The 27,575-nt window shown below is 50.4% G+C and overlaps 1 protein-coding gene across 10 annotated transcripts in view; it reads right to left on the bottom strand.

Moving 5' to 3' along the window:
• The window catches only part of LOC119957087 (EVI5-like protein), a 311,414-nt gene that overhangs the window by 180,312 nt on the left and 103,527 nt on the right, over nucleotides 1–27,575 (bottom strand). For 9 of the 10 annotated variants that reach the window (XM_038784762.1, XM_038784759.1, XM_038784754.1 and 6 more), the window contains 2 exons: nucleotides 10,019–10,190; nucleotides 2,207–2,396 (listed from right to left, as the gene is read on the bottom strand). In XM_038784762.1, the coding sequence (XP_038640690.1) occupies nucleotides 2,207–2,396; nucleotides 10,019–10,146 (318 nt within the window). In that variant the 5' untranslated portion in view covers nucleotides 10,147–10,190. Of the gene's footprint in view, nucleotides 1–2,206; nucleotides 2,397–10,018; nucleotides 10,191–27,575 lie in introns of those variants that run through there. The other variant, XM_038784764.1, reaches the window with a different exon arrangement.

Below are 27,575 nucleotides of genomic sequence, written 5' to 3'. Positions count from 1 at the left end.
GTGACAGCAGCAAACTTCAGGATGACTCCGGCTGATGGACTAGGCAGCCACATGGCAGACGAAAGCAACATGCAGCAGTGATGAACATACATCTTGTTCAGAAGACTGAGGAACAATTATTGCCACATAGCACAATCGTGAATGGAGTGTAAGAGGAGATAGACCTGGGGGAATGGTTTGTGGGCACATCGGTGAGGGTGGCAGGACAGGTTTTAGAAATAGGAGCATACAGTACAAAAGACAGGGACAAGAAGGCCACCTGGAAGGACAAGAGCAGCAGATACCTGGGAACCCCACCACCTGGAGGTTCCCCTCCAAGTCACTCACCACCCTGACTTGGAAATATATCGGCCGTTCCTTCACTGTCGCTGGGGTAACATCCTGGAACTCTCTCCCTAACAGCACAGTGGGTGTACCTACACCACCAGCACTGAACCGGTTCAAGATGGCGGCCCACCACCTTCTCAAGGGGCAATTAGGGATGGGCAATAAAAAGTGCTGCTTGAGTCAGCATTTTGTGAAGGAATATGAAAACTTATGCCAAACCTTTTAACACGAGTGCAGCAGTACCATGTCCAGTTCTGAGCACCACACTTTGGGAAGGATTGGGAAAGGGAACTGGAATGGATCGAAGGATGAGGAATTAGTTACATGGTCCGGCTGGAGGAGCAGTTTTATGCAAAAATTCTTTATTCTCTCGTGCGATGTGGGGCCAGCATTTATTACCCATCCCTAGTTGCCCTTGAGTTGGGGAATTTTCTCAGCCGTTTCAGACGAGCAGTTAAGGACCCACTTTGCTGTGGGTCTGGAGTCACGTGTAGGCCAGACCGAGAAAGGACGGCAGATTTCCTTCCCTAAAGGACGTGAGGGACCCAGATGGGGGGGGGGTTTACATAAGAACTAGGAGCAGGAGTCGGCCATCTGGCCCTTCGAGCCTGCTCTGCCATTCAATGAGATCATGGCTGATCTTTCACTGGAACATACAGTGCAGAAGGAGGCCATTCGGCCCATCGGGTCTGCACTGACCCACTTAAGCCCTCACTGCCACCCTATCCCCGTAACCCCTCCTAACACTTTTGGAATGACAAATAATGATAGTAATGATGACCATGAAACTGAGACAAGCTTTCAATTCTAGATTTGATGAACAGAACTTAAATTCCAAGAGCAGTGAGATCAAACCCCTTCTAAGTGGTAGAAAGAACTGCAATGATAAGACTTCAAAAGAGAATCGGGTAAAAACTTGGAGAAAAGTTTGCAGGGGAGTGGGGGAGTGACACTAACTGCACTGGCCCTTCAAACAGCCGGGCAGGTTTGAAGGGCTGAATGGCCTCCTTCGATTCTGGAACACTCTAGGAATAGTCCTCAAACTCTAGCCATTCAGTCCATGAATATGAAATGTACCGAACTAAGTAATTTATTCAAATTTCCCCAAGTTCATCAATTGTTAGGAGATTGGGAGTGGGGCCAAGCAGGGGTCAAGCCCCACTTGCAGAGTAACGGGAACTTTATGGATCACGAACTATTCGGCACTGGAAAGTCAACTGGGAGCTGCAAACATTTGGGTTTGTAAAGCCAGCTAGGTCCTGAAAGAGGACAAGGGAATACCAAAACTTTAAAGCTACTTAGAACATAGAACAGTACAGCACAGAACAGGCCCTTCGACCCTCGATGTTGTGCCGAGCAATGATCACCCTACTCAAACCCACGTATCCGCCCTATACCCGTAACCCAACAACCCCCCCATTAACCTTATTTTTTAGGACACTAAGGGCAATTTATCACGGTCAATCCACCTAACCTGCACATCTTTGGACTGTGGGAGGAAACTGGAGCACCCGGAGGAAACCCACGCACACACGGGGAGGACGTGCAGACTCTGCACAGACAGTGACCCAGCCGGGAATCGAACCTGGGACCCTGGAGCTGTGAAGCATTTATGCTAACCACCATGCTACCGTGCTGCCCTACTTCTTTGTTCTTTTAGCGGTCCAGCATTTACAGCTCTCGCTAAACTGCCAGATCCGTGACCAGACTGACACCAGCAAGAGTCGGAAGCTGTTTATCTGGTGACCGTCTCGGAAAAGATAAAATTTACACGGTAGCAGATTGGTTGACAGGAATGGCAACAGGCCTTGGATCAATGATACTGGCAAAATAACGAGCGGCGCCCCTCCCCCTCCCCCTCCCCTCCCCTGTCACTCACCCTCAGCAGCTTCTCTTTCTTCTTGCGGACTTCCTCCCATTCGTTGATCAGCCGGCCCCACAGGATCCACGTGTCTTCCTCCAAGTGGCTCAAGTTGCTCGAAGCGGAGGAGCTGGATACAAGCGAGCCGCTGCTGTTCCGTCGCGATCCATTCACAGACCGGAGCGACTTACTATCAGCCTCCAGCAACCTAACAGGAGGTCAGAGGGACATTTACAGCAGGTTTCTGCACGTGCGAGGGGATGTTACTGCTTTGGAAACATGAGGGCGTGCGTCAGACACGGCCTCGCCCGAGAGTCTGACACGCCAGTCACAATGGCCACTCCTTCAATGAGAATGTTCCATCGCATTAACGAAAGCGATCAACGGTCATAAGGAAACCACAATAGTGAAGAACAGGAATAGTAAACAGTCTGTGGATCGTACCCTGTGTTTGTGCCCAATCAGCACAATCCTGTGAGGTTTTGCACGGATGCAGCCAATCCCTAATCAGCTATTTCATGGTTTTACAAGAGGGTGTGTCGTTGGTTAGGCCAGCATTTATTGCCCATCCCTAATTACCCTGGAGAAGGTGGTGGTGAGCCGCCTCCTTGAACCGCTGCAGTCCCCGAGGTGTAGGTACACCCATTGTGCTGTCAGGGAGGAATTTCCAGGATACTGTCCCAGCGACAGTGACGGAACGGCCGATATATTTCCAAGTCAGGGTGGTGAGTGACTTGGAGGGGAACCTCCAGGTGGTGGGGTTCCCAAGTATCAGTTGCCCTTGTCCTTCTAGATGGTAGACATCGTGGGTTTGGAAGGTGCTGCCTACGGAACCTTGGTGCGTTACTGCAGTGCACCTTATAGATGGTGCACACGGCTGTCACTGTTCGACTGTGGTGGAGGGTTTGAGTGTTTGTGGAAGGGGGAGCAATCAAGTGGCTGCTTTGTCCTGAATGGTGTTGAGCTCCGAGAGTGTTGTAGTCATAGAATCTACAGTGCAGAAGGAGGCCATTCGGCCCATCTAATCTGCACCGGCACGTGGAAAGAGCACCCCACCCAAGCTCACGCCACCACCCTATCCCCGTAACCCAAGCTAACCTTTTTGGACACAAAGGGCAATTTAGCATGGCCAATCCACCTAACCTGCACATCTTTGCACTGTTTGAGGAAACCGGAGCACCCGGAGGAAACCCACGCAGACACGGGGAGGATGTGCAGACTCCGCACAGACAGTGACCAAAGCCGGAATGGAACCTGGGACCCCGGAGCTGTTAAGCAACTGTGCTAACCACTGTGCTATCGTGCTGCCTCATCCAGGCAAGTGGAGGGTTTTCCATCACATCCTTGACTTGTGACTTGTAGATGGGGACAGGATGCGTGGGGACACGGAAAAAGTGAGTTACTCACCACAGCATTCCCAGCCTCTGACACTCTCTGGCAGTCACAGTATTAATGTGGCTGGGTCCAGTTCAGTTTCTGTTCAAAGGATGTTAATTGGGGGGATTCAGCGATGGTAATGCCATTGAATGTCAAGGGATGATGGTTAAATTCTCTCTTGTTTAGGTGGTCATTGCCTGGCACTTGTGTGGCGCAAATGTAAGTTGCCACTCGTCAGCCCCAAACCTGGATATTGTCCAGGTCTTGCTGCATTTGGACATGGACTGCTTCATTATCTGAGGAGTCGTGAATGGTGCTGAACATTGTGCAGTCATCCACAAACATTCCCATTTATAACCTTCTGATGGAAGGGAGGTCATTGATGGAGCAGCTGGAGATGGTTAGGCCGAGGACACTACCCTGAGGAACTCCTGCAGTGATGTCCTGGAGCTGAGATTATTGACCTCCAACCACCACAGCCATCTTCCTTTGTGCCGGGTCTGACTCCAACCAGCGGAGAGTTTTCCCCTGATTCCCATTGACTCCAGTTTAGCTCGGGCTCCTTCATGCCACACTCGGTCAAATGCTGCCTTGATGTTAAGGGCAGTCACTCTCACCTCACCTCTGGAGCAGCAAAGGTTTACCAGACTGATTCCTGGGATGGTGGGACTGTCAGATGAGGAGAGACTAAGTCGGTTAGGATTATATTCATTGGAGTTTAGAAGAGTGAGAGGGGATCTCATAGAAACTGACAAAATTTTAACAGGATTAGACATTAGATCAGAAAGAATGTTCGCGATGGTGGGGGAGTCCAGAACTAGGGGTCATAGTTTCAGGATGAGGGGGAAACCTTTTAAGACTGAGGTGAGGAGAACATGTCTTCACCCAGAGAGCGGTGAATCTGTGGAATTCACTCCCACAGAAAGCAGCTGAGGCCAAGACATTGTGGAATTTCAAGAAGGAATTCGTTACAGCTCTTGGAGCTAAAGCGATGAAGGGATATGGGGGGGGGAAGGCGGGATCTGAACTTGATGATCGGCCATGATCATAATGAATGGCCAAGCAGGCTTGAAGGGCTGAATAGCCTCCTCCTGCTGCTTCTATTTTCCATGTTTCTAGGAGTTCAGCTCTTTTTGTCCATGTTTGAACCAAGACTGTAATGAGGTCAGGAGTGGAGGGGCCCTGGCGGAACCCAAATTGAGCGTCCGGAAGCTGGTCATTGCTGCGTAAATGACGCTTGATAGCAGTGTTGATGACCCCTTCCCTCACTTTACTGATGATCGAGAGCAGACTGATGGGGTGGTAATTGACTGGGTTGAATCTGTCCCATTTTTGTGTCCAGGACACACTGCAGTCATTTTTGATATTCCTGGGGAGATACCAGTTTTGTAGCTGTACTGGAACAGCTCAGCTGAAGTGCAACACAGCCATTAAATCACACCCCAAAAGCACAAGGATGACCATGAAACCATTGTAAAAACCCATCTGGCTCACTCATGTCCTTTAGGGAAGGAAATCTGCCGTCCTTACCCGGTCTGGCCTACACGTGACTCCAGACCCACAGCAATGAGGCTGACTCTGAAATGCCTTGCCGAAATAGCCAAGCAAGTCACCCAGTTGTATTCAACCGTTACAAAAACACAAACAAAAGGAATAAAACCGGACACACCACCCGTCATTGGCCCAGACACTGGCAACGACAACGGCAAATCCAGCCCAGCCAATGCTGCAAAATCCTCCTCACTAACATCTGGGGGCTTGTGCCAAAGTTGGGAGAGCTGGCTCACAGACTAGACAAGCAACAGCCTGACAGAGTCACACTCACAGAATCATACCTTACAGACAATGTCCCAGGCACCACCAGCACCATCCCTGGGTCCTGTCTCACCGGCAGGACAGACCCAGCAGAGGTGGCGGCACAGTGGGATACAGTCGGGAGGGAGTTGGCGAGCGAGTCCTCAACATCGACTCTGGACCCCATGAAGCTTCAGGTTAAACATGGGCAAGGAGACCTCCTGCTGATTACCACGTACCGGCCACCATCAGCTGATGAATCAGTTCTCCTCCATGTTGAACACCACTCGGAGGAAGCACTGAGGGTGGTAAGGGTACAGAATATGCTCTGGGTGGGGAACCAAGGGTGGCTCAGTAGTACCACCACAGACCGAGCTGGCCGGGTCCTAAAGGACAATAGCTGCTAGACGGCAACTGCAGCAGGTGGTGAGGGAACCAACAAGAGGGAAAAACATACTTGACCTCATCCTCACCAACCTACTTGCTGCAGATCCCTCTGTCCATGACAGTATCCTTAGAAGTGACCACCGCACAGTCCTTGTGGAGACAAAGTCCCGTCTTCACATTGAGGATACCCTGATGTGTGGCACTACCACCGTGCTAAATGGGAGAGACTTCGAACAGATCAAGCAACTCAAGACTGGGTATCCATGAGGCGCTGTGGGCCATCAGCAGCAGCAGAATTGTATTCGACCACAATCTGCAACCTCATGGCCCAGCATATCCCCCACTCCACCATTACCCCCCAGCCTGGGGATCAACCCTGGGTCAATGAAGAGTGCAGGAGAGCATGGCAGGAACAACAACAGGCATACCGAAAAATGAGGTGTCACCTGGCGTAGCTACAACACAGGACTGCCTGTGCCAAACACCATAAACAGCAAGTAATCGACAGAGCTCAGCGATTCCACAACCAATACATCTAAGCTCTGCAGTCCTGCTGTGAATGGTGGTGGACTATTAACCAACTCACTGGAGGAAGCTCCATAAATATCCCCAACCTCAATGATGGAGGAGCCCAGCACATGTGTGCAAAAGACAAGGCTGAGACATTCGCAACAATCTTCAGCCAGAAGTGCCGAGTGGATGATCCATCTCGGTCTCCTCCGGAGGTCCCCAGCATCACAGATGTCAGTCTTCAGCCAATACAATTCATTCCACGTGCCAAGGGCAGCACGGTAGCATTGCGGATAGCACAATCGCTTCACAGCTCCAGGGTCCCAGGTTCGATTCCCGGCTGGGTCACTGTCTGTGCGGAGTCTGCACGTTCTCCCCTTGTGTGCGTGGGTTTCCTCCGGGTGCTCCGGTTTCCTCCCACAGTCCAAAGATGTGCAGGTTAGGTGGATTGGCCATGATAAATTGCCCTTAGTGTCCAAAATTGCCCTTAGTGTTGGGTGGGGTTACTGGATTATAGAACATAGAACAGTACAGAACAGGCCCTTCGGCCCTCGATGTTGTGCCGAGCAATGATCACCCTACTCAAACCCACGTATCCACCCTATCCCCCCCCCCCCCCCCCCCCCCCCCCCCCCCCCCCCCCCCCCAAAATCTTACTTTTTAGGACACTACGGATTCGATAGTGCCCTGACACTATTCCCGCTAATAGTACTGAAGGCTTGTGCTCCAGAACTTGCTGCCAGGGTCACTCAGCTCCTGACCTCATTACAGCCTTGGTTCAAACATGGGCAAAAGAGCTGAATGCCAGAGGTGAGGTGAGGTGAGAGTGACTGCCATTGACATCAAGGCAGCATTTGACCGAGTGTGGCATCAAGGAGCCCGAGCTAAACTGGAGCCAATGGGAATCCGGGGGAAAACTCGCCGCTGGGCGGAGTCATACCCGGCACAAAGGAAGATGGTTGTGGTGGTTTGAGGTCAATAATCTCAGCTCCAGGACATCACTGCAGGAGTTCCTCAGGGTAGTGTCCTCGGCCTAACCATCTTCAGCTGCTTCATCAATGACCTCCCTTCCATCAGAAGGTCAGAAGTGGGGATGTTTGCGGACGACTGAACATTTTTCACACCATTCGCGACTCCTCAGATAACGAAGCAGCCAATGTCCAAATGCAGCAAGGCCCACAATATCCAGGCTTGGGGCTGACAAGGGGCAAGTTACATTCGCGCCACACAAGTGCCAGGCAATGACCATCTTCTACAGGAGTGGATCAAACCATCGCCCCTTGACATTCAATGGCATTACCATCGCTGAATCCCCCACACTCAACATCCTGGGGGTTACCATTGATCAGAAACTGAACTGGACCCAGCCACATTAATACTGTGGCTACCAGGGCAGGTCAAAGGCTAGGGATCCTATGGTGAGCAATTCACCTTCTGACCCCCTAAAGCCTGTCCACCATCTGCAAGGCACATGTCAGGAGTTTAATGGAATACTCTCCATTTTCCTGGATGAGTGCAGCTCCCACAACACTCAAGAAGCTCAACACCATCCAGGACAAAGCAGCCCTGCTTGATTGCTCCCCTTCCACAAACATTCACTCCCTCCACCACTGACAAACAGAAGCAGCCGTGTGTACCGTCTACAAGATTCACTGCAGCAACTCACCAAGGTTCCTTAGGCAGCACCTTCCAAACCCACGGCCGCTACCATCTAGAAGGACAAGAGCAGCAGATTCCTGGGAATCCCACCACCTGGAGGTTCCCCTCCAAGTCACTCACCACCCTGACTTGGAAATGCATCAGCCATTCCTTCACTGTCGCTGGGGTAACATCCTGGAACTCTCTCCCTAACAGCACAGTGGGTGTACCTACACCTCAGGGACTGCAGCCGTTCAGGAAGGCAGCAGCTCACCACTACCTTCCGAAGGGCAATTAGGGCTGGGCAATGAATGCTGGTCTAACCAATGACGCCCACATCCCATAAATGAATTTTAAAAAGCAGAAGGAGCTGTGTTGAACTTTTACTAACCACCAGCCTGACCTCAGCCGGAGGATCATGTACATATCTGGGCGCCGTGCTTTTTTAAAAATTCATTTGTGGGATGTTGTGGGCGTCGCTGGATTTTATTTTAAACATAGTAGGTTGTGATGATCTGGAATGAACGGCCTGGAAGCGAAGTGGAAGCAAATTCAATAAGTACGTTCAAATAGAAAGGGCCAGATTTGCAGCGATGTGGGAAATTGGATGTGTAGGGGTTAGGTGGGGTTAGAGATCGGTGGGGTGGGGTTCAATTTCAGAGGGTCGGTGCAGACTCGATGGGCCAAATGGCATCCTTCTGCAATGTAGGAATTTTATGATTCCCTGGTTAGCTTTCAGCAAGGCAGCAAGGCAAGCACGATGGCCTGAATGGCCTCCATCCCTATGCTGTATGATTCTAAGGTTCCCATCTTGCAAATATTCAATTTTTCCCACATAAATTGAGGTCACCAAAACATAGAATTTACAGCGCAGAAAGAGGCCATTCGGCCCATCGAATCTGCACCGGCCCTTGGATAGAGCACCCTACGAAAGCCCACGCTTCCACCCTATCCCCGTAACCCCACCTAACCTTTTTGAACACTAAGGGCCAATTCATCATAGCCTTAAATTGAGGGGTAATAGATATAGGACAGAGGTCAGAGGTGGGTTTTTTACGCAAAGAGTGGTGAGGCCGTGGAATGCCCTACCTGCAACAGTAGTGAACTCGCCAACATTGAGGGCATTTAAAAGTTTATTGGATAAGCATATGGATGATAAGGGCATAGTGTAAGTTAGATGGCCTTTAGTTATTTTCCATGTCGGTGCAACATCGAGGGCCGAAGGGCCTGTACTGCGCTGTATTGTTCTATGTTCTATGTTCACCATGGCCAATCCCCCTAACCTGCACGTCTTTGGACTGTGGGAGGAAACCGGAGCACCCGGAGGAAACCCACGCACACACGGGGAGAAGGTGCAGACTCCGCACAGACAGTGACCCAAGCCGGGAATCGAACCTGGGACCCTGGAGCTGAGAAGCAACAGTGCTAACCACTGCGCTACCGTGCTGCCCCAGGTATTTAAATTGATTATAAAGCTGAAGGCCTGGTTCCCCCTCCTGATCTTCTGATTCACAGAAGGTAGACGAGATTCCTTCCCATCAACGTTTCTCATCTTTACTCAGAACAAAGCTTCGTATCGGTTTCCTTCAAACGGAATAACCCAGATACGTCATCAACAGGAAGTAGTCAATATTCAGCACTGACCATTCAGCTGTGAAGCAATAAAGCAGCTGGCGCTTAGTGAACATATCTCAGCTGATAGCATGGGAAGAATGGTTATGCGGTAAACCCAACTTTGCAGTAAACGTGAACTTGCCCACTCTCTCAGGAAAGCTGCATTGTTTTTTTAATGGGAAGAGGTTGCAGAACCTGGGAGATGCAGAGGGATCTGGGTGTCCTGGTACGTGAATCACAAAAAGTTAGTTTGCAGGTACAGCAAGTGGTTAGGAAGGGAAATGGAATGTTGAATGTTTAATTAAACAGTCTTAATTCATTAATTATTCCCTGTTTTCTTATCAAGAACAGTCTTGATCAGAAATGATGATTCAAAGCCACAGGTTTGACCAAATAGTGAGCCCAGCTTTGTTCTAATTCAGAACACAGCCCTGGTTGAATTGCAGGGTTGGCTGGGGCAATGCTATAACGTCACCACCTTGCGTTCGACCACATACAACCCTCCCTCACCTGTTTTGCTCCTCCAACTTTGCCAGTAGTTCCAGCTCATCTGGACTGAGGTTATCAGAAGAGGAGGAATCTGGGCTGACAGCAGGGCTCGCCATGGGAACGAGGCTGTTCAGTGTTAGGGTCTTCATCCATCAGAAGGTAAAGCACTGGATGCCGGCAAAACTTCTATTATCTGGGAGAGAGGGAGAAGAGAGAGAGAATAATTTTGGCAACCGTCAGTCAAGGTTCAAACAGTTTGCACCAAAGAGATAAACCCCACGCCAAAACAAAACTCCACGCCAAACTCCACAGTGGTTAGAACTGTTGCCAAAACGAAACCCCACGCCAAAACTAAACCCCACGCCAAAACTAAACCCCACGCCAAAACTAATCCCCACGCCAAAACTAATCCCCACGCCAAAACTAATCCCCACGCCAAAACTAAACCCCACTCCAAAACTAAACTAAACCCCACGGCAAAACTAATCCCCACGCCAAAACTAATCCCCACGCCAAAACTAATCCCCACGCCAAAACTAAACCCCACGCCAAAACTAATCCCCACGCCAAAACTAATCCCCACGCCAAAACTAAACCCCACGCCAAAACTAAACCCCACGCCAAAACTAAACCCCACGCCAAAACTAATCCCCACGCCAAAACTAATCCCCACGCCAAAACTAAACTAAACCCCACGGCAAAACTAAACCCCACGCCAAAACTAAACTAAACCCCACGGCAAAACTAATCCCCACGCCAAAACTAAACCCCACGCCAAAACTAAACCCCACGCCAAAACTAAACCCCACGCCAAAACTAAACCCCACGCCAAAACTAAACTAAACCCCACGGCAAAACTAAACCCCACGCCAAAACTAAACCCCACGCCAAAACTAAACCCCACGCCAAAACTAAACCCACGCCAAAACTAAACCCCACGCCAAAACTAAACCCCACGCCAAAACTAAACCCAACGCCAAAACTAAACCCCACGCCAAAACTAAACCCCACGCCAAAACTAATCCCCACGCCAAAACTAATCCCCACGCCAAAACTAAACCCCACGCCAAAACTAAACCCCACGCCAAAACTAAACCCCACGCCAAAACTAATCCCCACGCCAAAACTAATCCCCACGCCAAAACTAAACTAAACCCCACGGCAAAACTAAACCCCACGCCAAAACTAAACTAAACCCCACGGCAAAACTAATCCCCACGCCAAAACTAAACCCCACGCCAAAACTAAACCCCACGCCAAAACTAAACCCCACGCCAAAACTAAACCCCACGCCAAAACTAAACTAAACCCCACGGCAAAAACTAAACCCCACGCCAAAACTAAACCCCACGCCAAAACTAAACCCCACGCCAAAACTAAACCCCACGCCAAAACTAAACCCCACGCCAAAACTAAACCCCACGCCAAAACTAAACCCCACGCCAAAACTAAACCCCACGCCAAAACTAAACCCAACGCCAAAACTAAACCCCACGCCAAAACTAAACCCCACGCCAAAACTAAACCCCACGCCAAAACTAAACCCCACGCCAAAACTAAACTAAACCCCACGCCAAAACTAAACCCCACGGCAAAACTAAACTAAACCCCACGGCAAAACTAAACTAAACCCACGGCAAAACTAAACCGCACGCCAAAACTAATCCCCACGCCAAAACTAAACCCCACGCCAAAACTAAACCCCACGCCAAAACTAAACCCCACGCCAAAACTAAACTAAACCCCACGCCAAAACTAAACTAAACCCACGGCAAAACTAAACCCCACGCCAAATCTAATCCCCACGCCAAAACTAAACCCCACGCCAAAACTAAACCCCACGCCAAAACTAAACTCCACACCAAAACTAAACTAAACCCCACGCCAAAACTAAACTCCACACCAAAACTAAACTAAACCCCACGCCAAAACTAAACTCCACGCCAAAACTAAACCCCACGCCAAAACTAAACCCCACGCCAAAACTAAACCCCACGCCAAAACTAAACCCCACGCCAAAACTAAACCCCACGCCAAAAATAAACCCCACGCCAAAACTAAACCCCACGCCAAAACTAAACCCCACGCCAAAACTAAACCCCACGCCAAAACTAAACCCCACGCCAAAACTAAACCCCACGCCAAAACTAAACCCCACGCCAAAACTAAACCCCACGCCAAAACTAAACCCCACGCCAAAACTAAACCCCACGCCAAAACTAAACCCCACGCCAAAACTAAACCCCACGCCAAAACTAAACCCCACGCCAAAACTAAACTAAACCCCACGCCAAAACTAAACCCCACGCCAAAACTAAACTAAACCCCACGCCAAAACTAAACCCCACACCAAAACTAATCCCCACGGCAAAACTAAACCCCACGGCAAAACTAAACCCCACGCCAAAACTAAACCCCACGCCAAAACTAAACTAAACCCCAAGGCAAAACTAAACCCCACGCCAAAACTAAACCCCACGCCAAAACTAAACCCCACGCCAAAACTAAACCCCACACCAAAACTAAACTAAACCCCACGGCAAAACTAAACCCCACGGCAAAACTAAACCCCACGCCAAAACTAAACCCCACGCCAAAACTAAACCCCACGCCAAAACTAAACCCCACGCCAAAACTAATCCCCACGCCAAAACTAAACCCCACGCCAAAACTAAACCCCACGCCAAAACTAAACTAAACCCCACGCCAAAACTAATCTAAACCCCACGCCAAAATTAATCCCCACGCCAAAACTAAACCCCACGCCAAAACTAAACCCCACGCCAAAACTAAACCCCACGCCAAAACTAAACCCCACGCCAAAACTAAACTAAACCCCACGGCAAAACTAAACCCCACGGCAAAACTAAACCCCACGCCAAAACTAAACTAAACCCCACGCCAAAACTAAACCCCACGGCAAAACTAATCCCCACGCCAAAACTAATCCCCACGCCAAAACTAAACCCCACGCCAAAACTAAACCCCACGCCAAAACTAAACCCCACGCCAAAACTAAACCCCACGCCAAAACTAAACCCCACGCCAAAACTAAACCCCACGCCAAAACTAAACCCCACGCCAAAACTAAACTAAAACCCACGCCAAAACTAAACTAAACCCCACACCAAAACTAATCCCCACGCCAAAACTAAACTCCACACCAAAACTAAACCCCACGCCAAAACTAAACCCCACGCCAAAACTAAACTAAACCCCACGCCAAAACTAAACTCCACACCAAAACTAAACCCCACGCCAAAACTAAACCCCACGCCAAAACTAAACCCCACGCCAAAACTAAACCCCACGCCAAAACTAAACCCCACGCCAAAACTAAACCCCACGCCAAAACTAAACCCCACGCCAAAACTAAACCCCACGCCAAAACTAAACTAAAACCCACGCCAAAACTAAACTAAACCCCACACCAAAACTAATCCCCACGCCAAAACTAAACTCCACACCAAAACTAAACCCCACGCCAAAACTAAACCCCACGCCAAAACTAAACTAAACCCCACGCCAAAACTAAACTCCACACCAAAACTAAACCCCACGCCAAAACTAAACTAATCCCCACGCCAAAACTAAACTAAACCCCACGCCAAAACTAAACTAAACCCCACACCAAAACTAATCCCCACGCCAAAACTAAACTCCACTCCAAAACTAAACCCCACGCCAAAACTAAACCCCACGCCAAAACTAAACCCCACGCCAAAACTAAACCCCACGCCAAAACTAAACCCCACGCCAAAACTAAACTCCACACCAAAACTAAACCCCACGCCAAAACTAAACCCCACGCCAAAACTAAACCCCACACCAAAACTAAACCCCACGCCAAAACTAAACTCCACACCAAAACTAAACCCCACGCCAAAACTAAACCCCACGCCAAAACTAAACCCCACGCCAAAACTAAACCCCACGCCAAAACTAAACCCCACGCCAAAACTAAACCCCACGCCAAACTAAACCCCACGCCAAAACTAAACCCCACGCCAAAACTAAACTAAACCCACGCCAAAACTAAACTAAACCCCACGCCAAAACTAAACCCCACGCCAAAACTAAACCCCACGCCAAAACTAAACCCCACGCCAAAACTAAACCCCACGCCAAAACTAAACTAAACCCCACGGCAAAACTAAACCCCACGGCAAAACTAAACCCCACGCCAAAACTAAACTAAACCCCACGCCAAAACTAAACCCCACGGCAAAACTAATCCCCACGCCAAAACTAATCCCCACGCCAAACTAAACCCCACGCCAAAACTAAACCCCACGCCAAAACTAAACCCCACGCCAAAACTAAACCCCACGCCAAAACTAAACCCCACGCCAAAACTAAACCCCACGCCAAAACTAAACCCCACGCCAAAACTAAACTAAAACCCACGCCAAAACTAAACTAAACTCCACACCAAAACTAAACCCCACGCCAAAACTAAACCCCACGCCAAAACTAAACTAAACCCCACGCCAAAACTAAACTCCACACCAAAACTAAACCCCACGCCAAAACTAAACTAATCCCCACGCCAAAACTAAACTAAACCCCACGCCAAAACTAAACTAAACCCCACACCAAAACTAATCCCCACGCCAAAACTAAACTCCACACCAAAACTAAACCCCACGCCAAAACTAACCCCACGCCAAAACTAAACCCCACGCCAAAACTAAACTCCACACCAAAACTAAACCCCACGCCAAAACTAAACCCCACGCCAAAACTAAACCCCACGCCAAAACTAAACCCCACACCAAAACTAAACCCCACGCCAAAACTAAACTCCACACCAAAACTAAACCCCACGCCAAAACTAAACCCCACGCCAAAACTAAACTCCACGCCAAAACTAAACCCCACGCCAAAACTAACCCCACGCCAAAACTAAACCCACGCCAAAACTAAACCCCACGCCAAAACTAAACTAAACCCCACGCCAAAACTAAACTAAACCCCACGCCAAAACTAAACCCCACGCCAAAACTAAACCCCACGCCAAAACTAAACCCCACGCCAAAACTAAACCCCACGCCAAAACTAAACCCCACGCCAAAACTAAACCCCACGCCAAAACTAAACCCCACGGCAAAACTAAACCCCACGCCAAAACTAATCCCCACGCCAAAACTAAACCCCACGCCAAAACTAAACCCCACGCCAAAACTAAACCCCACGCCAAAACTAAACCCTACGCCAAAACTAAACCCCACGCCAAAACTAAACTAAACCCCACGCCAAAACTAAACCCCACGGCAAAACTAAACCCCACGCCAAAACTAATCCCCACGCCAAAACTAAACCCCACGCCAAAACTAAACCCCACGCCAAAACTAAACCCCACGCCAAAACTAAACCCCACGCCAAAACTAAACTAAACCCCACACCAAAACTAAACCCCACGCCAAAACTAATCCCCACGCCAAAACTAAACCCCACGCCAAAACTAAACTAAACCCCACGCCAAAACTAAACTAAACCCCACGCCAAAACTAAACCCCACGCCAAAACTAAACTAGACCCCACGCCAAAACTAAACACCACGCCAAAACTAAACCCCACGCCAAAACTAAACTAAACCCCACGCCAAAACTAAACCCCACGCCAAAACTAAACTAAACCCCACGCCAAAACTAAACCCCACGCCAAAACTAAACTAGACCCCACGCCAAAACTAAACACCACGCCAAAACTAAACCCCACGCCAAAACTAAACTAAACCCCACGCCAAAACTAAACCCCACGCCAAAACTAAACCCCACGCCAAAACTAAACCCCACGCCAAAACTAAACCCCACGCCAAAACTAAACCCCACGGCAAAATTACTCCAGTTAACAAATCTCTCTCCTCAAATACACCAGGCAAATAGAAAACCATATTCATATAGTGCCTTGATTCCCCCCCACGACTCCAAAGTGCTTTACATCCATTGACTATGCTTCACAAGTGTTCCAGGTTGAAATATTGGCTCCAGACTCGGCTACCCTTCTCTGAATGGGTTCTTGCCCGTCCATCGCAGCCTCAGCATAACGTCTCACCCTGAAAGGCAGCACCTCTGACTGTGCAACTTCAGCCTCATATTCCCTAATCCATGATCAAGAAAAATTTCCCCAGAATTGGCAGCGTTATTAGTATTGCTCGATGCCAAAATACGTGGACTTAAAAACAGCAATGCAAGTTTAATCTGTTAAATTTTGGTCACTTGGAAACCAGCCATGCTTTCAGGTAAGGTAATCAAACACAGGTCTTTAAAGACAGTTAACATTGCCCTTACTTTTACTGAAGACCATAAGACATAGGAGCAGAATGAGGCCACTCGGCCCATCGAGTCTGCTCCGCCATTCAATCATGGTTGATATTTTCTCATCCCCATTCTCCTGCCTTCTCCCCATAATCCCTGATCCCTTATTAATCAAAAATCTATCTATCTCTGTCTTAAAGACACTCAGTGATTTGGCCTCCACAGCCTTCTGCAGCAAAGATTCACCACCCTCTGGCTGAAGAAATTCCTCCTCGTCTCTGTTTTAAAGGATCGTCCCTTTAGTCTGAGATTGTGTCCTCTGCATCTAGGTTTTCCTACAAGTGGAAACATCCTCTCCACGTCCACTCTATCCAGGCCTCGCAGTATCCTGTAAGTTTCAATAAGATCCCCCCTCATCCTTCTAAACTCCAACGAGTACAGACCCAGAGTCCTCAACCGTTCCTCATACGACAAGCTCTTCATTCTAGGGATCATTCTTGTGAACCTCCTCTGGACCCTTTCAAAGGCCAGCACATTCTCCCTTAGATACGGCACCCAAAACTGCTCCCAACACTCCAAATGGGGTCTGATCAGAGCCGCACTTTGATTGATTAAAATCAAGAATCTACAGGAAGACTGTAGCTACTCAACAGCTAGCTCACAGCGAGGGAGCCCCATTAGTTTGAGAGCAGCTACATTTAAAACAAAACACCTTACGCCACATTTACAGAATTAAGTGCCAACCTTCAGGGCTCTTCTGCAAACATCGAACTATCCATTTCCCATGTACTCAGCACCCTGTATCAACTGGGGAGTAAAATAATTTTAAATCTGTCATAACAAGCGCAAAGTGAACCGATTTTAAATATTAATGCACTTAAGCTTGCAGCTTTCAAAGAATAAAGTGCTGGACATTTTTCAGCACTTCCAGTGCCAGAGACGTACAGTCTTGCAATCAGGAGTACATGCAATATTGATGTCGTCTCGTCTATCTGCATTAACGAGGCACTGTTTGAGGGATTATTTTTGGTACTTGCAATTTTTCTTTTTGCCGAGGTTACACCTGGTCATGTTTCCAGCCCTGATTGATTGTGCTCTAGTTGGCAGGAGAGCAGAAACTCTGTCTGAACCGAAGAGCAAAGGGACAGAACGGCATCAAAACGGCTCAGGGAATATTGGCTCGGCTCTCTGTATTGGGCTGTGTATTGGGCTGTGATACATGGTGCTAGACTGATGAGTCACTGCACAAAGCTGTGATGGTTCCCATCGAGAATCTGCAAGTTGTCCTTAACAACATACTTGTGGTGAAGGTGTAAATCAGATTCAGTACAATGATACTGGGCTCGAATATGAGAGTAGGTTGTGTAGCACGGTAGCACAGTGGCTAGCACAGTTGCTTCACAGCTCCTGGGTCCCAGGTTCGATTCCCGGCTTGGGTCACTCTCTGTGCAGAGTCTGCACGTTCTCCCCGTGTCTGCGTGGGTTTCCTCCGGGTGCTCTGGTTTCCTCCCGCAGTTCAAAGATGTGCAGGTTAGGGGGATTGGCCATGATAAACTGCCCTTAGTGTCTAAAAGGTTGAGTGGGGTTACTGGGTTACAGGGATGGGGTGGAGGCGTGGGCTTAAGTGGTGCTCTTTCCAAGGGCCGGTGCAGACTCAATGGGCCGAATGGCCACTTTCTGCACTGTAAATTCTATGATTCTATGAACTGCGCAGAGGGGTGGTACGGGTTGTGATTTAATCAAGACGTAGAACAGTACCAGCACAGAACAGGTCCTTCGGCCCTCGATGTTGTGCCGAGCTTTGTCCGAAACCAAGATCAAGCTATCCCACTCCCTGTCATTCTGGTGTGCTCCATGTGCCTATCCAATAACCACTTGAAAGTTCCTAAAGTGTCCGACTCCACTATCATAGCAGGCAGTCCATTCCACACCCTAACCACTCTGTGAGTAAAGAACCTACCTCGGATATCCCTCCTATATCTCCCACCCTGAATCTTATAGTTATGCCCCTTTATAACAGCTACATCCACCCGAGGAAATAGTCTCTGAACGTCCACTCTATCTATCCCCCTCATCATCTTATAAACCTCTATTAAGTCGCCTCTCATCCTCCTCTGCTCTAAGGGGAAAAGCCCTAGCTCTCTCAACCTTTGCTCATAAGACCTACCCTCCAATTCAGGCAGCATCCTGGTAAATCTCCTTTGCACCCTTTCCAATGCTTCCACATCCTTCCTGTAATGAGGTGACCAGAACTGCGCACAATACTCCAAATGTGGTCTCACCAGGGTCCTGTACAGTTGCAGCATAACCTCGCGGCTCTTAAACTCAATCCCCCTGTTAATAAACGCTAACACACTATAGGCCTTCTTCACGGCTCTATCCACTTCTCGTACCAGCCTCCCCGAGCAGGCGCCGGAATGTGGCGACTAGGGGCTTTTCACAGTAACTTCATTGAAGCCTACTCGTGACAATAAGCGATTTCAATTTTTGACTTGAGTGGCAACCTTCAGAGATCTGTGGACATGGACCCCAAGATCTCTCTGTTCCTCCACATTCCTCAGAACCCTGCCACTGACCCGGTCATTCGCATTCAAATTTTTTCTACCAAAATGAATCACCTCGCACTTATCAGGGTTCAACTCCATCTTGATAAGAGGCAGTCGGTGGGGCAGAATAGTGAAATGGTTTCCTCTGCTGAGGACACTTTAAAATTCTAGCAGTCAGGAGTGAGATCAGGACCGTCACCCCATGGTAGCATTGTGGTTAGCATAAATGCTTCACAGCTCCAGGGTCCCAGGTTCGATTCCCGGCTGGGTCACTGTCTGTGCGGAGTCTGCACGTTCTCCCCATGTGTGCGTGGGTTTCCTCCGGGTGCTCCGGTTTCCTCCCACAGTCCAAAGATGTGCGGGTTAGGTGGATTGGCCACGCTAAATTGCCCGTAGTGTCCTAAAAAGTAAGGTTAAGGGGGGGGGTTGTTGGGTTACGGGTATAGGGTGGATACGTGGGTTTGAGTAGGGTGATCATTGCTCGGCACAACATCGAGGGCCGTAGGGCCTGTTCTGTGCTGTACTGTTCTATGTTCTAAATGTTGCCCGAGAAGGGGGACCGGCTCCTCCATAAAGCTGTAGATTCTGAAGCCAGTGATTATTAGAATGGTAACAACACCCCCCCCCCCCCCCCCCCCCCCCCGTGTGAAGAACTGGTATTGGGAGTCAAAGGAGAAAGCAGCCCTGATCTACTGGAATACTCACATAAGCTCGGGGTGAGACTGAGGGAGGGAGGGGGTGAATAGCCGACATTTTGATAATGTCCTGGAATCTGCATCAATCGTGTTTGAAGCAATTCCTTGTCCAACGGCAGCTGAAATCCCACAGGGGAACATGCCCCATTCGCTCAGGAGTGTTTCAACGAGGGGCATTCAGGTGAATGAGGGGGATTGGAAATAGAGCCTTTGTTAACTGTGCCGTTCCCAGAAACTCCGGTCACAAGACAGGTCACCTTCGTTCATCCCCGAAAGGGTTTAAAACGCATTATGGAAAATGAAACCGGCAATAGGTCTGCAAACTGATCCTTCGCCAGTCCTTCACATTAAATATTCACATTCCATTGTTGTACAAGTCAGGTGGGAAAGCAATAGTTTGCACACAATGCGTCGGGAATAGGTCCTCCTGGCTTGAACACAAGTGGGCTAAACAATTGGTTTGTAACGCAGAACAATGGCAGCAGCTTCCGTACCAGCCTCCTCGAACAGGCGCCGGAATGTGGCAACTAGGGGCTTTTCACAGCAACTTCATTGAAGCCTACTCGTGACAATAAAGCGATTATATTAAATATGGACAACACACAGGACTCGGTTAATGGAAACCAGTGTAAGAAGCCTGGCTGGGATCAACAGCCTCTGCTTTATCTCATGTATTTGGCGCATCCTCACTTCATGTGGAATGTTCTTTGGCAGCACCTTATATTAATCTTCGTGTGAAGGCTGGAACAGTGCGTCCTTTGGGTTGTTCTAAAAGAATGCGATGCACTTACTCCCATCAAAACCAGCGGCAGAATTCAGTGCGGTGGAAAGAGCGATGCACATTCCGACAGCACTATCGAGGGCCGGTAGAACTCTCAAAATACTTTTCTCAGCCGGTGAAGGGTTTTCAAGGGCACTGTTACAATGTAGGAAACACGCCAGTCGTGCTGAACGCACCAACGTAATCGTCAGCAGCCCTCTCCAAAGCATCCACATCCTTCCTATAATGAGGCGACCAGAACTGGACACATTATTCCAAGTGTGGTCTAACAAGGGTTTTATAAAGCTGCAGCAAAACCTCGCTGCTCTTAAACTCAATCCCCCTGTTAATGAAAGCCAACACACCATACGCCTTAACAACCCTGTCAACCTGGGTGGCAACTTTGAGGGATCTATGTACGTGGACCCCAAGATCCCTCTGTTCCTCCACACTTCCAAGAATCCTGCCTTTAACCCTGTATTCAGCAATCAAATTCGACCTTCCAAAATGAATCACTTCACATTTATCAAGGTTGAACTCCACCAGCCACTTCTCAGCCCTGCTCTGCATCCTGTCAATGTCCTGTTGTAACCTGCAACAACCCTCAACACTAGCTGCAACTCCACCAACTTTGTGTCATCGGCAAACTTACTAACCCTCCCTTCCACTTCCTCATCCAAGTCATTTATAAAAACCACAAAGAGCTGAGGTCCCAGAACCCATCCTTGCAGGACACCACTGGTCACCGACCTCCAGGCGGAATACTTTCCATCCGCTACCACTCGCTGTCTTCTTTCAGCCAGCCAATTCTATATCCAGACAGCCAAATTTCCCTGTATCCCATGCCCCCTAACTTTCTGAATGAGCCTACCATGGGGAACCTTATCAAATGCCTTACTGAAATCCATATACATCACATCCACTGCCCGACCTTCATCAATGTGTCTCATCACATCCTCAAAGAATTCAATGAGGCTTGTGAGGCATGACCTGCCCCTCACAAAGCCATGCTGACTATCTTCAATCAAACAATGTTTTTCTAAATAATCATAAATCTTATCTCTTAGAATCCTTTCCAACATTTTGCTCATCATAGACGTAAGACTGATGGGTCTGTAATTCCCAGGGATTTCCCTATTCCCTTTCTTGAATAGGGGAACAACATTCGCCTCCCTCCAATCATCCGGTACTACTCCAGTGGAGAGTGAGGACGCAAAGATCATCGCCAACGGCGCAGCAATCTCCTCCCTCGCGTCCCATAGTAACCTTGGCGATATCCCATCAGGCCCAGGGGACGTATCTATCCTGATGCTTTTCAAAATTTCCAGCACATCCTCCTTCGTAATATCAACCTGTTTGAGTCTATTAACCTGGTTCACACTGTTCACTGTCCAGTGAATACTGAAGCAAAATATTCAGTTAGGGCCTTCCCCATCTCCTCAGACTCTAGGCACAAGTTCCCTCCACTATCCCTGATCGGCCCTACTCTCACTCTGATCATCCTCTTATTTCTCACATAAGTGTTGAATGCCTTGGGGGTTTTCCCTAATCCTTCCCGCCAGGCCTTTCTCATGCCCCCTTCTAGCTCTCCTCAGTCCATTTTTTGAGTTCCTTCCTGGCTGCCTTGTAACCCTGTAATATTTAACAAGATCCCAATTTGGTTTCGACATCGTTTGTTCGAGGCCGTAAATCAGCAAAGAGTTAGAAAGAAAAGATCAATACTGGTGGCGTTGGTATCTAATCGAATGTCAGTCTGTTTGAGCTTGCTGCAATGTCCTCTGGTCACCTGCTTTCACAGCGTGATCATCTAAGCTGTGAATCCAGGGCAGGCCTGGCGCAGCGTGACAGTGTTGGAGGTTTCACCCTCGGACAATACAGCACCAGCCAACATCACCAATACCAGGTGGGTATAGGTCGGGGTTTCACTCTCGGACAATACAGCACCAGCCAACATCACCAATACCAGGTGGGTATAGGTCGGGGTTTCACCCTCGGACAATACAGCACCAGCCAACATCACCAATACCAGGTGGGTATAGGTCGGGGTTTCACCCTCGGACAATACAGCACCAGCCAACATCACCAATACCAGGTGGGTATAGGTCGGGGTTTCACCCTCGGACAATACAGCACCAGCCAACATCACCAATACCAGGTGGGGTATAGGTCGGGTGACAGATGATAAAGTTAAAAATCGGAAACAGGAGTCCAGTTTGCCTCATCGCTGCCCACTTTCAGTTCCAGCACAGACGGATTAAGGCAGGCGAAAATCTGTTCTTCGGGGGGGCGATAAATCCTTTGTAGAGAAAATCACAGAATAGTACAGTGCAGAATAGGCCCTTCGGCCCATCGAGTCTGCACTAACACATGAGAAACACCTGTCCTGCCGACCCAATCCCATTTGCCAGCATTTGGCCCAGAGCCTGGAATGTTGCGATGGGCCAAGTGCTGATCCGGGTACTTGGCAACCCACCTCTGAGGTAACCCCCCCCCCCCCCCCCCCCCCAGGCAGTGCATTCCAGACCCTCTCCCCCCCTCCCAGGCAGCGCATTCCAGACCCTCTCCCCCCCCCCCCTCCCAGGCAGCGCATTCCAGACCCTCTCCTCCCCTCCCCTCCCAGGCAGCGCATTCCAGACCCTCTCCCCCCCTCCCAGGCAGCGCATTCCAGACCCTCTCCCCCCTCCCAGGCAGCGCATTCCAGACCCTCTCCCCCCCCCTCCCAGGCAGCGCATTCCAGACCCTCACCCCCCCTCCCAGGCAGCGCATTCCAGACCCTCTCCCCCCCCTCCCAGGCAGCGCATTCCAGACCCTCTCCCCCCCCCCCCCTCCCAGGCAGCGCATTCCAGACCCTCTCCCCCCTCCTAGGCAGCACATTCCAGACCCTCTCTCCCCCCCCTCCCAGGCAGTGCATTCCAGACCCTCTCCCCCCTCCCAAGCAGCGCATTCCAGACCCTCTCCCCCCCCCCCCCTCCCAGGCAGCGCATTCCAGACCCTCTCCCCCCCTCCTAGGCAGCACATTCCAGACCCTCTCTCCCCCCCCTCCCAGGCAGCGCATTCCAGACCCTCTCCCCCCCCTCCCAGGCAGCGCATTCCAGACCCCCCCCCCTCCCAGGCAGCGCATTCCAGACCCTATCCCCCCCTCCCAGGCAGTGCATTCCAGACCCTCACCCCCCCTGCCCCCCCTCCCAGGCAGCGCATTACAGACCCTCACCCCCCCTCCCAGGCAGCGCATTCCAGACCCTCACCCCTCTCTGGGTAAAAAACAATTTCCTCAAACCCCCTAAACATCCCACCCCTCACCTTGAACTTGTGTCCCCCTCAGATCCGACCCTTCAACTAAGGGGAACAGCTGCTCCCTACCCACCCTGTCTGTGCCCCTCAGAATCTTGTCCACCTCGATCAGGCCGCCCCTCAGTCTTCTCTGCTCCAGTGAAAACAGCCCAACCCTATCTAACCCCTCTTCATAACGTTCCATCACAGGCACCATCCTGGTGAATCCCCTCTGCACCCCCTCCAGCGCAATCACATCCTTCCTATAATGTGGGGACCAGAATTACACCCAGTGCTCCAGCTGTGGCCGCACCAAAGTTCTCCAACTCCAACATGGCCTCCCTGCTTTTGTAACCTGAGCCTCGATTGATAAAGGCAAGTGTCCCAAATGCCTTTTTTCCCTCCCTATTAACCTGCCCTTCCGCCTTCAGAGATCCATGGGCAAACACGCCAAGGTCCTTTTGTTCCTCGGACTTCCCAGTGTCAGACCGTTCACTGAATACTTCCTCGTCACATTACTCCTTCCAAAGGAGACACTTTTCAAAGTTGTCAAAGACTTTAACAAGGTTTCTATTTACATGGGTGTCCCAGGTCACAGGAAATGTGGCAGATGTAAGGAAGTGAGACGGTTTGAATCCAGAAGGCAAGTACCTTTACAACGTTGCTTACGGGCCAAGAGCTTGGAATATTACCTCCAGGCCCCGCAACCAAATCTGTAAGCTCCCTCTCACCCTTCCCTCTCCCCCCCACTCTGCACTACCTGACCCCACAGATAGTTCCACAATCCCCCTCCTACACTCCAACACAGACGCACTTATCCATCTCCTCCCCCCCCCCCCCCCCCCCCCCCCCCATTACCAACAGCCCCATTTGGCTGCTGACCCCCAGAAACTCCAATCCCCAAATTCCTCCCCCCACCCCCGGCAATCACCTCACACCATGCTCGATCGCCTTCTTCTCTCTCTCTCTCCCCCCCCCCCCCCCCCCCCCAAAGCAAAGCGTTCCTGGGCTGTGGTCTCCTCTGGAGGCTTGCACACTCTCGGCACACAGCCGAGCTCATCAATCCAGCCACACTCTCAAGGAGGAAAGCATTCGGACCGTGTTTCCCGCAGGCCAGGCCTCTTGCTTTCCCACCCTCTCCCCATGTGTCCAGTGGGCCAAGGCCCAAAATGCGTGGCTGTGTCATTATCATTAAAGACAACACAGAAAGCAGGGAAGTGTTCCGACCAACATTCCTCCTTCCACCTGCACGCATCAAAAACACATTAACTGCTCAAAGAACAAAGGAAAGTACAGCACAGGAACAGGCCCTTCGGCCCTCCAAGCCTGTGCCGACCATGCTGCCCGTCTAAACTAAAATCTTCTACACTTCCGGGGTCCGTATCCCTCTATTCCCATCCTACTCATGTATTTCTCAAGATGCCCCTTAAACGTCACTATCGTCCCTGCTTCCACCACCTCCTCTGGCAGCGAGTTCCAGGCACCCACTACCCTCTGTGTAAAAAAACTTGCTTCGTACATCTCCTCTCAATCTTGCCCCTCACACCTTAAACTAATTAATCCCTCTACCCTGGGAAAAAGCCTCTGACTATGAGCCTCTGACACTCTGTCTATGCCCCTCATAATTTTGTAGACCTCTATCTGGTCGCCCCTCAACCTCCGTCGTTCCAGTGAGAACAAACCGAGTTTATTCAACCTCTCCTCAGAGCTAATGCATCTCATCTAAACTACAATTACAGTGCTTTGCAATTATTCGTCAGGGATGAAAGACAGTTTGGAAACGTGATGATGACAGACAGAAGTCCCAGTCTGTCTGTGGGAACCTGGCAGTGTTTTCAGATGTTACTGACAAGGGATATCTTCGCGGATAGACACAAACGCAGTGAAGATTCTGCGATCCAGTATCTGTTAATGGTAAGTGAGCAGGCATTTAAAACACTCTTTAGCTCAGGGAGGGAATCCGATAACATTTTTGAAAGAAAACACAAGAACAAATCTCAGTTCGATCAATATTTCAGCCCTTCGACTGAATATATTCCCAGAGAAAGACAAATCAATGCACTCAGTGTTGATGTACTGAAACCTAGGAAACAGCGCAGTGGTATGAAACCGCCGAGGGGGACTCTGGCTTGAAGTAGAACAGTGGGAAGCATCAAGCTCGCTATTGATTTTGACCTTGTGGAGCACATCTGACCCAGTTAAAACCGATTCCAACCAAATACAGGAATGCGATTGATGTAAGACCGTTTATTCCTCCCCATCGGAGATGCACGGCTCATTTCTCTCGGAGTCAGATTTGCTTAAGTGGTCGATTGCTCAATTAATTTGATCAATTTACACGTTTGCAATTCATTATTTTATAACGATGCTATTCCACTGTTTAATTTATAATAATTAAAAGGCAAAGTAGAAATAATGAACAGAATTCGTCTCAACCTCGTGACATCCCAAATGCCAACTAAATACTTGGATCAAGAACAATTGAGTTGAGCAGAAAACCCCAAAAATTGACATTGCAGAGTTAATGGTTTAGACAGGAAGAGGAAGGTGGGAGACCCCCATGGGGTTTTCTGCTCAACTCAATTGTTCTTGATCAGAGCTGGCCTAGATACCAAGGCAAACAGGAAATCTGCTGCTGCCACACAATTTTGAGAATAAAGCAATTTAGATGGTGCATTCCAGACCCTCACCCCCCCTCCCAGGCAGCGCATTCCAGACCCTCTCCCCCCCTCCCAGGCAGCGCATTCCAGACCCTCTCTCCCCCCCCCCCCCCCCACCGCCCCCCCCCTCCCAGGCAGCGCATTCCAGACCCTCTCCCCACAGTGAATAAAAGGTGAAATAGTTTGAGGTCAGGATGATCTGTGACTGTAGGAGAACTTTCAGCTGGCGGCAAACCCATGTCCTTCTAGGTGGTAGAGGTTGCTACCTCTAGGAAGGTGTTGGCGAAGGAGCTTTGTGACGTGCTTCTTGTAGATGGTAGACCCTGGTGCCAATATGTGTTGATGGTGGAGGGGATGGATGGCGGAGGGGGTGGACGGCGGAGGGGGTGGATGGCGGAGGGGGTGGATGGCGGAGGGGGTGGACGGCGGAGGGGGTGGACGGCGGAGGGGGTGGACGGCGGAGGGGGTGGACGGCGGAGGGGGTGGATGGCGGAGGGGGTGGACGGCGGAGGGGGTGGACGGCGGAGGGGATGGACGGCGGAGGGGGTGGACGGCGGAGGGGGTGGACGGCGGAGGGGGTGGATGGCGGAGGGGGTGGATGGCGGAGGGGGTGGACGGCGGAGGGGGTGGATGGCGGAGGGGGTGGATGGCGGAGGGGGTGGACGGCGGAGGGGGTGGACGGCGGAGGGGGTGGATGGCGGAGGGGGTGGACGGCGGAGGGGGTGGACGGCGGAGGGGGTGGACGGCGGAGGGGGTGGACGGCGGAGGGGATGGACGGCGGAGGGGGTGGATGGCGGAGGGGATGGATGGCGGAGGGGATGGATGGCGGAGGGGGTGGATGGTGGAGGGGGTGGATGGCGGAGGGGGTGGATGGCGGAGGGGGTGGATGGTGGAGGGGATGGACGGCGGGCGGAGTGGACGGCGGAGGGGGTGGACGGCGGAGGGGGTGGATGGTGGAGGGGATGGATGGTGGAGGGGATGGATGGTGGAGGGGGTGGATGGTGGAGGGGATGGAGGGCGGAGGGGTGGATGGCGGAGGGGATGGATGGTGGAGGGGATGGATGGTGGAGGGGATGGATGGCGGAGGGGATGGACGGCGGAGGGGATGGACGGCGGAGGGGGTGGATGTTTAAGATGATGGATAGCGTCCAAGTCTCATTGTTATCCAGGTCCTGCAGCTTGGGAAGTTGGGATTGATTCTGTGAGACACATGGTGCTGAACATTGTGAACATCCCCTCTTCTGACCTTGTGATGAGAGGTCATTGATGAAGCAGCTGAAGATGGTTGGGGCCGAGGACACTACCCTGAGGAACTCCTGCAGTGATGTACCAGGACTGAGATGATTGACCTCCAACCACCACAACTATCTTCCTTTCCACCAGGTAT

Source organism: Scyliorhinus canicula, chromosome 25 (genome assembly GCF_902713615.1).
Source record: "Scyliorhinus canicula chromosome 25, sScyCan1.1, whole genome shotgun sequence".
NCBI lineage: Eukaryota > Metazoa > Chordata > Chondrichthyes > Carcharhiniformes > Scyliorhinidae > Scyliorhinus > Scyliorhinus canicula.
Note: the sequence above shows the minus strand (reverse complement) of the source record. Positions and strands in the feature narration are given on the sequence as shown.